At 45.2% G+C, this 12,336-nt stretch overlaps 1 protein-coding gene across 1 annotated transcript in view; it reads left to right on the plus strand.

The window, feature by feature from the left end:
* Positions 1-9,850, plus strand: part of LOC146839295 (uncharacterized) — a 123,862-nt gene extending 114,012 nt beyond the window's left edge. The window contains 4 exon segments of the mRNA XM_085650763.1: positions 3,101-4,013; positions 6,012-6,040; positions 7,952-8,849; positions 8,851-9,850. Coding sequence (XP_085506889.1) covers positions 3,101-4,013; positions 6,012-6,040; positions 7,952-8,849; positions 8,851-8,983 — 1,973 coding nt within the window. The 3' untranslated portion in view covers positions 8,984-9,850.
* Positions 9,851-12,336: the final 2,486 nt, after the last annotated feature.

Here is a 12,336-nt window from a genome sequence, read left to right on the forward strand (position 1 = left end):
CTTCCTTCCTGTTTGCACCCGACATCGCCTGGTACCCACCTGGTGCCACGCTGGTCACTGGCTAGTGACTGTGAACACTGTCCCCTCTGCTTACAGGTCTTCAACATCTCCGATCCACTCGGGGATCAACTGCATCTCTTCCCGACCGACCGCCTGCAGCACTTTTGTCTACAGGCCCCACGGAACAGATAGAAGAAACCCGACGCACTTCGAGGCCTATGCACCCGCTTCCTGTGGGTGAGGTAAAGCTGGCACACCTGTGCCCAAGTGTAGTATTACATCTCTAGTGCCTGTGTTCCAAATCTTAAGTTCCTAGGTCATCCGGAAGATTCCTTTTGCAGTAACTTTGTACTTTTTACGCACCCATTGAAACCTATGGGAGCACGCGTGTGACTATTTGCTCTGCACACGCCACCCGTGGACCTCCTGGTCACTAACTGACGTTAGCTCCTTGTAGGCCCAGCGATTCTAGAGGCCCTAGGCCTTTTCCCTTTTCTGTTCGTGGTACTTATACCACTATTTTAGTATATGGTTTGAGTGGCCACCAGGGCCTATCCATATAAAGTGCAACTTCTGTGTATTCTGTGATAATCTTGTTTGACGATTTGTGCTCCTGTGCTCATAAAGAGACTAGGGGTTACTTTGAGAAATAAATACATATATATTTTGAATATATATCTGTGTGGTGTCCTTTCATTGGTATAAAAGGGGGTTACTATTGGTAAAACAGCTTGCTTAACACGCATCACGAGTTTAGCCTCAAAGACTGCTTAGCCTACGCTACCACTAGGGCAGCTAGTCCAAAAAGGTTGACTTACAACCACACCATAAGGGTTGCTTGGCATGGTACAAGGTGGTCACTAGAACTAGTGAACAGCATATACCAGGCCAACTTCTCACAACTACTCTGGCCCCGCGCCCCCGCTATATGTCCATGTGGAAAGATTTGCTGCACCGTCCTATATCAGATGTCTAATGGACACAGGTGTGGTCCAATATTACTCGTTTTAACCATTCTGTAGAGCTCAGGGAGGTGCACTTGAAGACCTTGATGGACTGGTATCTGCACCCTTCCAAATTGAGACAGATTTTTCCCGCCACTTCTGACAGATGCTGGAGGGGCTGTGGGCTCCTTGGAGACTTTTCGCACATATGGTGGGACTGTCCAACTATTTGGCCCTTTTGGGAGGAAATACTAACACACATAAAAGATATGTTGGGTTATCCCATCCCCAATACCATGGCCGGGGTCCTTTTGGGGCTTCGTAACTCTTCCCTTGAACATCAGACTCGGGCAGATAAGAAGATCATGTGGCTTTGTATTGGAGCAGCTAAAATTACTTTGGCTGCTGCTTGGAAGAGGAAGGAGGCTCCGTCTATCTCCCTTTGGCACACGCGACTATGAAAGTTCCTTAGCTTGGAGCGCATGGCTGACATCTTCAGGGATGACTATAAGAATTTTGAATTCAGGTGGGGTCCCTAGTCTCCTTCCTCTCACGCGGCCTTTCGGCTGCTGTCTGTCCTTCCACCATACGGTCCCTTCACCTCTTTCAATTCTGATTAGAGTTCTTGTGTCAAGTGCCTCCGTCATTTTATGATTGTTGCTGCCACCACAGGGAGGGTGGGGGTGGGTTTTGGGGGAAGCTTTGGTACTTTCTTTTTTTTTTTTTTTTCGTTTCTATCTGAGATATGATTCTGCATGATTCTATGCTGTTTCACGTAACACATGCCACTCAGATGCCCTGGCGCACCTATTGTTGCAGTGGGAGGTTGACTTCCTTATATAAATTTTCATTATCAAAGCGGGCTAGCATGGACAGCTTCCTAGCTCCCTTACATTTTGACGCTGTATCTGTTAAGTAAATTGGTCTCTAAGGATGGAGCTTCAGTGTATTGAATATTACATCCTTTCTACTCTGCCTAACTGTGCTGATTTAGTCTACTTCCCCTGCGTGGGATGTTGTGTTGACATTGTCTCGGATTGTATGTTGCAAACCTTTAATAAACATATATTTGACAAAAAAAACAAGTGAGGAGCAAAACATACACTCCCCACCTTGTGAAGCTCAGAAAATGGCGACAGTCGAGAAAATTGAGTCAGTTATGCAAACGGTGTCATGAGCAAAATTAGTTTGCAAGATGACATGAGACCATGTCAAAGCCAATAGCAAGCACTGCTGTAAAGTCAAAGAACAAGATTGACATGAAGCTATGTCAAAGTCGATAGTAAGAGCTCATATGAAAGAGTACTGCTCTACTCTATAACTGTTCTCACTAGGCAGGCATATGTAAGATCGTTCTACATTAAAGCTAGAATAAAATAACACGCTAAAGTCAGCCTAAGATGGTGATAGTTGACGGTCATCATGGGGTACTCGACCACAAGAGTGGCCCAATTAATACACCAACATACCGCTAGTAGATATTTGTAAAGCAGAAACATGTGGTTCTGTGCATCCTTTCATAAAGTATTTCTCTGGTGACATCAATGCAAGGAAGAAGCCCAGATGTGCTTAATTGTTCTAAGCATATTAGTAACGCAATCTTTCCTTTGACCTTACAGATTCTTTTAAGCTATTGTGCAACCTGTGATGCGCCACAGCATGCTGCAAATGGAAAATGTGACTCACTTGCAAATACTATCAGCTTGTCATGTATTTGTCATGTTGCAGGCTCACATGCATCACCCACTTGCCGTATGGTTGGAAAGTATATAGTTTGCTCAGATTAAGTATTTTTTTTTTTTTTACTTTACACATATAAGCAGGTAAACGTACTCCGATGGAAAAAAAAACACAATAATTTAAATTGGAGTCTACGCGCTGATGCATTATGCCTTTCAGCTATGGGATTACGAGTCGTTCTCCACATCAACACTCAATCTTTAAATTAGATTTTTTTTTTTAATAGTCAGAACCCAGCCCATGAGAGATCACCACATGTGAACTGTAGTACTACAAACAACTAATGATTGTTTACAGGTAGTAATATTTTCCTTCCTTCCTAGATATCACTGTCCATCTTTCACATATTATAACAGAGCATTTGTTTCAAGAAATATTTCCTATGTATAATTTTCAGTGTCCTTTTCATTCTGCAGCACAGCAGTCGCAGACAGAAAGTATGAATGGGGAGGAGAAACTGAAAGCTTCTGGAGGAAGGAAGAATTTTGCTTATAAAATGAATGAAAGAAAACACCAAGGAATACACAGGAGTGAGAATTTTAACAATAAAACACTACTTGCAAGGCACAAAAGAATACGCACCGGCCTAAGAGCTTATGACTGTGCTGAGTGTAAGAAGACATTTACTGGAAAGATGCATCTTTTAATGCACGAACAAACACACGCAGAACGGTATCCCTACACCGAGCATGAAATGAGGTTTGCTGATAAGGCAACACATGAAAAAACTCGCAGTGGAGAGTGGCCCTTTCACTGCAATATCTGTGAGAAAACATTTACTCAAAAGGGAAATCTTCTACAACATCAAAGAATACACACAGGAGAGAAGCCTCATCATTGCAATGTGTGTGCCAAGAGGTTTACTCTTAAGGCAGCCCTTGTACGGCATCAACAAACTCACACAGGAGAGAGGCCTTATCACTGCACTGTGTGTTCCAAGCGCTTTGCTCTTAAGGAAACCCTTGTACGGCATCAAAGTGTACACACAGGAGAGAGGCATTATCACTGCACTGTGTGTTCCAAATCCTTTTCTCAGAGGACAAACCTTGTACAGCATCAAAGAACACACACAGGAGAGCGGCCTTATCACTGCACAGTGTGTTCCAAGGGGTTTGCTCATCCGGGAAACCTTGTACTGCATCAAAGAACTCACACAGGGGAGCGGCCTTATCACTGCACAGTGTGTTCCAAGGGGTTTACTCTTAAGGCAGCCCTTGTACGCCATCAAGTCACACACACAGGACAGAAGCTTTATCACTGCACTGTGTGTAGCAAGAGCTTTGATCTTAAGGCAAGCCTTGCACGCCATCAAAGAACACACCGGCGACGGCCATGACGCTGCAGGGGATACGGAAACTGCTATCAACAAAAGGTGCTGCTTAGCAACCTCAAGTAACACATACAAGATGGAAGCTTTCTCAAAGCACTGCCAAAAAACCTTCATTTAAAAAAAGAAATCTGATCTTTTACATCATCTAAGAATCTACAGCTAAAGTTAGACCTCCTATGACCTCTAACAATCCTTCCGGGCTGAGGTCCTCCCTTTCCTCTGACTGTCAGAAGAGCTTTGAGTCAAAGGACAACCTCTAGCGTTCGCAGAGTCTCCAAACAGAATGTAGGTTCTTCAACTTCACAAACTTCACTTCATCAAGCAATGAACTTCACAGAGAGCTGCTTCACTGAGAATTAAACCTTTCAGACTTTCATGCAGTGTTGATGACATGTTACCACGTGTGGATCATAAACTATCTTGATAGACATAACTTCTAGGATTCAACAAAAAATTATTGAAAGACCTGGGCAAATGGGAAAAAGAAACTAGGAGAAGAAATAGGAATCAATAACTACTTGAGGACAAAAAATATAAACTACTTTCACCACTAAAGCAGGAACATCCACTCCCTATCAGTATCTTCAGACCGGTCGTGTAAATATTGTGTACAACCCATCCAGGCTGAGAGTTCAAAAGAGGATTCAAGGCTGTCCTGATTCTAACAAAATACAAAGGTGGCAACAACCATATAATTCTGCTGTTTCAGCTGATGAAACCGTTGCACAATTCATAATGTTTTGAGATGGTTTATTGTGGTGAGAATGTTTTTTTTTTTATAATCCATTTTATTATCATTTTGAAAAACAAACAAACAAAAAGACAACATACATCTTACACATTAAAGCCAATTTCATCTCCAACAGACAGTAAAAAAAAAAAACCACTGTTAGGGTAGGAGTATTTATGCAAGCCACCCAAGCTGGAAAGCAGCACCCCTTTACATGGAAGAACCAAAGCTGGCATTTTAAAACAGTAGGTTCAGCCATTTGCCCCAAACCCTATGAAACCTCGCGGGACAACCACGTGCCTCAAAGAGGGGTTCCTCCTGGGCCGTGCACCAATCCACTCCCCGGCGCCACTTTCGCAGCGTAGGGGGGTTGGGCTGGGCCCAGGCCGCTGCAATATCTCATTTAGCCACTGCAACCGCCGTTCCCAGAAAATGTTTGTCTGCTCTAGAGCTGTCCAAACCCAGACGAAGACGTAAGGGATCGTGTGGAACATGCCAACCCAAGGTCTGTTTGAGCTCAGAATGGGTCCAGGCCTGGGCAAAGCCAGACCATATGGTAGAAGTCGGCCGGAGTTTGGCCGCTATTCTGGTGAGAATTGAATACCCAAAAACTAACTTTCACATACATTACAAAACAAAGCAGATTGTCTGATAAAGACACTGTAACTAGTATTTCATCGCATGCTGTGATGTGTTTTGTGAGGTCAGTTGTGGTCCTGTTCTAGTGTGAGGGGTGAGATTGACAACTAGACAAAGGATACTGTCGCAGTGAGCTGTTTGCCAAGAATGTCTTATTTATGCAATAAAACATTCCTAATATACTAATCTGCCTGCCTGTTCCATGTGGCGATGAGACGGGAGATACTTCAAACTCATCAGTGCGTTCAGAGTGTCAGTTTTCTATCTTGGTGATTAGTCTGTCCCAGAAGAGGGTGGGGAGGAACTTATACTACCCTGCAGCCCTTCCACCACTAGTCCCTCAGATGTGAGGCATTCCAGTGTGTAGTTAGCACCATCACTGTAATCAAAGTCCCTACTGGGGCAGAAATATAAGCAAAGGTTAAAGGTATTTAGTTCATCCATTGTCAGTTAATATTGTGATGAGTTAATAGTCGTATCTCGCCTTGCTCTATCACCTTTCTCTTCCCATGAGGTGAGTTATCTTTTTGTCTTCTAGTTGCTCTTTCCTGTCTTTCTCTCCCTCTGTTTATGCCTCTTACTTTTGTTTTTCCTTTTTATGATATTCCATTCTCCGTTCTTGTCTCAGTAACCCGTACTCCGTGAAAAAAGTGGCAGGTAAGTTTTGCTTCTAGGTAGTTGCTAGCGGAGTCGTCTGAGTGATCTTCTGAGCTTGACTCCCCTGTCAAAAGTTCCTGTCGTCTTTGTGTTTAATGTCATTTTTACTGCTCTCCTTACTTATTCGAATCCTCTTACAAAGTTTAAGACTCTTCCAGTATAGTAGTCTTGCTTTTCCTTTTAAAATTTCCTCTTTTGTAGCCTTTACCTCTTCCTTATCACTTGTTTGTCATTCTCGTTGTCCTTAAGTTCAGCTCTTATTTTCAAATGCAACAAATGCGAGGTTGGAGAACTCCATCAGACTGCAGACTTAGAACTGTAACAAAGAAAAAAAACAAGTTAGCAGGCCTTTTCCATCTATGAACGCATGATCTGGAACAACATCTCTGTATCCATCGAAACCGCCCCAATATTGCTCCCGTTTAGGAAAGAGTTGAGGACTCACTTCTTTAAAAATAATTTATGCTTCGCTTTGGTCCTAGCTTTAGGCTAGGTTTGCAGTATAGAAATAACCTATAGATAAATACATAAAGAAGCTGGCCTAGCCTACACTAACGTTTGAATACTTTTGAAAAAACTCTTGTGAAAATGTTTGTGGGAGGGTTGAGAGTGGTTATCCCACCCAGAGCACCCCTGGCATCCAGTTAACATTTTAATGTTGTCTTTTCAAGAGTAACAAGTCCACCTTTTAAGCCACTACATCCATGCTTACTGCAAGCCTTAATGTAGATAGTTGTCTACCTAGTAGCAGTCACTTCCTCAAACAGTTAGCAAACTACACGCCCCATCAGTAGATGAACAGTTACTGCAAGTTCACAAAGACGAAGTTAAATATGAACCCAGTGTTAAACATGCACTCAAGCTCTACATTATCAGGATTGAAAATGTGTGAAAAATAAGACTCTTTTTTGCACCGGCACAATTTGGCATATGGAGTCCACAAGTGATTTTTAATTTATTTTAAATTTCTGATTTTGCACAGTTTTATATAGCACGAACTTGACCCGAATCGGGTATCAGAGCGCTTTACATAGCACCAGTTGCATTACATGAGGACACAATCATTTTTTTTTTTTTTTTGTAAGGCACGGGGAGATGAAGTGATTTGCCCAGAATTACAGGATGTTCTGAGTCATTGCCGAGACTCAAACCCAGTTCCCCAGATTGGAAGTCGACCACCCTAGCCGTTAGGCCAACACCTCTCCATGGCTTTTCTGCCCAACATACCTCTAGTAGATATTTGTAAAGCCGAAACATGGGGTTCTGTGCATCCTTTCATAAAATATTTCTCTGGTGACATCAATGCAAGGAAGAAGCCCAGATGTGCTTAATTGTTCTAAGCATATTAGTAACGCAATCTTTCCTTTGACCTTACAGATTCTTTTAAGTTATTGCACAACCTGTGATGTGCCACAGCATGCTGCAAATGGAAAATGTGACTCACTTGCAAATACTATCAGCTTGTCATGTATTTGTCATGTTGCGGGCTCACATGCATCACCCACTTGCTGTATGGTTGGAAAGTATATAGTTTGCTCAGTTTAAGCCGTTTATTTTTTTGATTTTACACATATAAGCAGGCAAAAGTACTCCGATGGAGAAAAAAATACAATAATATAAGTTGGAGTCTGCGCGCTGATGCATTATGCCTTTCTGCTATGGGATTACGAGTCGTTCTCCAGATCAAAACTCAATCTTTAAATTAATTATTTTTTATTAGTCAGAACCCAGCCCATGAGAGATCACCACATGTGAACAGTAGTACTACAAGCAACTAATGATTGTTTACAGGTAGTAAAAAAAAATGTTCCTTCCTAGATATTACTGTCCATGTTTCACATATTATAACAGAGCATTTGTTTCAAGAAATATTTCCCATGTATAATTTTCAGTGTCCTTTTCATTCTGCAGCACGGCAGTCGCAGACAGAAAGTATGAATGGGGAGGAGAAACTGAAAGCTTCTGGAGGAAGGAAGAATTTTGCTTATAAAATGAATGAAAGAAAACACCAAGGAATACACAGGAGTGAGAATTTTAACAATAAAACACTACATGCAAGGCACAAAAGAATACGCACCGGCCTAAGAGCTTATGACTGTGCTGAGCGTAAGAAGACATTTACTGGAAAGACGCAGCTTTTAATGCATGAACAAACACACGCAGAACGGTATCCCTACACCGAGCATGAAATGAGGTTGGCTGATAAGGCAACAAATGAAAAAACTCACCGTGGAGAGCAGCCCTTTCACTGCGATATCTGTGAGAAAAGTTTTACTCAGAAGGGAAATCTTCTACAACATCAAAGACTACACACAGGAGAGAAGCCTCATCATTGCAATGTGTGTGCCAAGAGGTTTTCTCAGAAGGCAACCCTTGTACGGCATCAACGTGTACACACAGGAGAGAAACCTTATCACTGCACTGTGTGTTCCAAATCCTTTTCTCAGAAGACAAACCTTGTACTGCATCAACGAACTCACACAGGAGAGAGGCCTTATCACTGCACAGTGTGTACCAAGCGCTTTGCTCTTAAGGAAACCCTTGTACGGCATCAAAGTGTACACACAGGAGAGAGGCCTTATCACTGCACTGTGTGTTCCAAACCCTTTTCTCAGAAGGCAAACCTTGTACTGCATCAGAGAACTCACACAGGAGAGCGGCCTTATCACTGCACAGTGTGTTCCAAGGGGTTTACTCTTAAGGCAGCCCTTGTACGCCATCAAGTCACACACACAGGACAGAAGCTTTATCACTGCACTGTGTGTAGCAAGAGCTTTGATCTTAAGGCAAGCCTTGTACGCCATCAAAGAACACACCGGCGACGGCCATGACGCTGCAGGGGATACGGAAACTGTTATCAACAAAAGGTGCTGCTCAGCAACCTCAAGTAACACATACAAGATGGAAGCCTTCTCAAAGCACTGCCAAAAAACCTTCATTTAAAAAAAGAAATCTGATCTTTTACATCCTCTAAGAATCTACAGCTAAAGTTAGACCTCCTATGACATCTTACAATCCTTCCGGGCTGAGGTCCTCCCTTTCATCTGAATGTCAGAAGAGCTTTGAGTTAAAGATCAAACTCTAGCGTTCGCAGTCTCCAAACAGAATGTCGGTTCTTCAACTTCACTAACTTCACTTCACTTCACCAAGCAACGAACTTCACAGAGAGCTGCTTCACTGCGAATTAAACCTTTCAGACTCGCATGCAGTGTTGATGACATGTTACCACGTGTGGATCATAAACTATCTTGATAGACATAACTTCTAGGATTCAACAATAAATTATTGAAAAACCTGGGCAAATGGGAAAAAGAAACTAGGAGAAGAAATAGGAATCAATAACTACTTGAGGACAAAAAATATGAACTCCTTTCATCACTAAAGCAGGAACATCCACTCCCTATCAGTATCTTCAGACCGGTTGTGTAAATATTCTGTACAACCCATCCAGGCTGAGAGATCAAAAGAGGATTCATGGCTGTCTATATTCTAACATACAAAGGTGGCACCAACCATATAATTCTGCAGTTTCAACTGCCGCGATTGATACACAATTCATAATGTTTTGAGATGGTTTATTCTGGTGAGAATTAAATACCCAAAAATTAACTTTCACATACATTACAAAACAAAGCAGATTGTCTGATAAAGACACTGTAAGGAGTATTTCATTGCACGCTGTGATGTGTTTTGTGAGGTCAGTTGTGGTCCTGTTCTAGTGTGAGGGGTGAGATTGACTACTAGACAAAGGACACTGTCGCAGTGAGCTGTTTGCCAAGAATGACTTACTTTCTGCAATAAACCTTTGATAATAAACCAATCTGCCTGCCTGTTCCATGTGGCGATGAGACTTGAGATACTTCAAACTCATCAGGGCGTTCAGAGTGTCTGTTTTCTTTCTTGGTGATTAGTCTGTCCCGGAAGAGGGTGGGTAGGAACTTACGCTACCCTGCAGCCCTTCCACCAGGAGTCCCTCAGATGTGAGGCATTCCAGTGTGTAGTTAGCACCATCACTGTGTTTTTTAGATTAGTGCAAGCGTTACAAATACTCCACGCACTCAACGCCAGACGATCTCACACCTGCTGCCTGGCTTCCCCGAAGCGCCCCCAAGGACCCTTCTCCTGCCGCAACTACAACTTAACCAGCATCCGGCCTGCCAACCCACCGACCAGGAAAGAACCCAACTACCTCAGATGCATTCTTCTAAACACCCGCTCCGCCCACAAACACACCGTTGAACTCTGGGACCTACTCGACTCCACCTCCCCAAACGTCGCCTTCCTGACTGAGACCTGGCTGAACCCCTCCTCGGCACCCAACATCGCATAGTAGTCCTGGAAGGCTACAGGATCACCCGCAGGGATCGCAGCAACGGAGTAGGAGGAAGAATCACCATCGTCCACAGGAACACTCTGTCTCGACCAACTCCAACACCCTCAGCACCGCCGAACACCTGCACTTCCAGATCCACACCGACCCCAACACCACCCTCAGAGGAACCCTCGTCTACAGACCCCCGGACCCTGACCACCGTTCAGCGACTCCATCGCTGACTTCATCAGCAAACACACCTTCACCTCCACGGATTACATCCTCCTTGGGGACCTGAACTTCCACCTTGAGAACAACAACAACACCAACTCCACCACCCTGATTGACAACCTAGCCAACCTCTGACTCAGACAACTCGTCACAACACCCACCCACTCCGCCGGCCACGCGCTTGACCCCATCTTCACTGCAAGCACCCACATCTCCTTCAACCACACCACTGAACTCCACTGGACCGACCATCGCTGCAGCCACTTCACCATCCGAAAACCCACCACGCACCACCGCACCCAACAGATGCCTCGCCGCTGCTGGAGCAAAGTCACCGAAGACCAGCTATCCACCGCCCTCGCCCAGAGCCCACCCGCCGACACCACCGACCCCGACACCGCTGCCCGCAACCTCAGACAGTGGATCGACGACTGCGCCAACACCATCGCCCCGCTCAAGAAACCCTCCAACAGTCACACCAGCAAGAAAGCCAGCTGATTCACTGAAGACCTCCAGGCCTCCAAGCAAACCTACCAAAAGATAGAGAAGAACTAGCTCCGTGAACGAACACCGGACAGCTACGCAGCCCACAAGCACGCCACCCGCAGACACCATCACCCCATCAGATCCGCCAAAAGGGCCTCCTTCAAAGACCGCTCGGACAACAACGCACACAACAGCAAAGAGCTCTTCAACATCGTGAAGGAACTCTCCAACCCCAGCTCCACCACCAACGACATCCCACCTTTGCAAGTCCTGTGCGACTCGCTGGCCACCTTCTTCCATCGCAAGATCGCAGACATCCACGACAGCTTCAACGCCATGACCGCCCCTGATTCCACTGAGACCTCCGCCCCCACGACCACCATCCGCACCAACCGCCTGCTCTCCTGGACCAACATCAATGACGACGACACCATCAAGACCATTATCACCATCCACTCCGGATCTCCGTCAGACCCATGCCCACACCACATCTTCAACAAAGCCAGCACCGCCATCGCACCCCATCTCCGGAAAGTCATCAACATCTCCTTCGAGACAGCAACCTTCCCGGAGAGCTGGAAGCACGCCGAGATCAACGCCTTACTCAAGATACCCAAGGCGGACCACAAAGACCTCAAGAACTTCCGTCCCATCTTCCTGCTCCCGTTCCCGGCAAAGGTCATCGAGAAGACTGTCAACAAACAACTGACCCGCTACCTTGAGGAGAACAGCATCCTGGACCTGTCCCAGTCCGGGTTCCGCAGCAACCACAGCACCAAAAGTGCCCTCATTGCTGCCACCGATTACATCAGGACCCTGCTAGACAACGGAGAAACCGCGGCCCTCATCCTCCTGGACCTATCAGCCGCCTTCGACACGGTCTGCCACTGCACACTGCGAACACGCCTTCACGACGCCGGGATCCAAGAGAGCCCTGGACTGGACCACCTCCTTCCTCCAGCAGAACACAGAGCATCCGCCTTCCCCCCCCTTCCGCTCCGAAGCCACCGAGATCACCTGCGGCGTACCCCAGGGCTCATCCCTTAGCCTAACGCTGTTTAAATCTACATGGCACCACTCGGCCACGTTGCCAGACTGCACGATCTCAACATCATCTCCTACGCTGATGACACCCAGCCGATCCTGTAGCGAGGGCTGCAATTTATATACATACATTGCTAAGTTAGCATAACCGCGTTAGATGCTAGAAAGCCATCTTGCCACTTTTGCTGCTTTTGCACACGACACTGCAGTTACATGTTATTAT

The sequence above is a fragment of the Triturus cristatus genome, chromosome 4_1 (genome assembly GCF_964204655.1).
Source record: "Triturus cristatus chromosome 4_1, aTriCri1.1, whole genome shotgun sequence".
Lineage (NCBI taxonomy): Eukaryota > Metazoa > Chordata > Amphibia > Caudata > Salamandridae > Triturus > Triturus cristatus.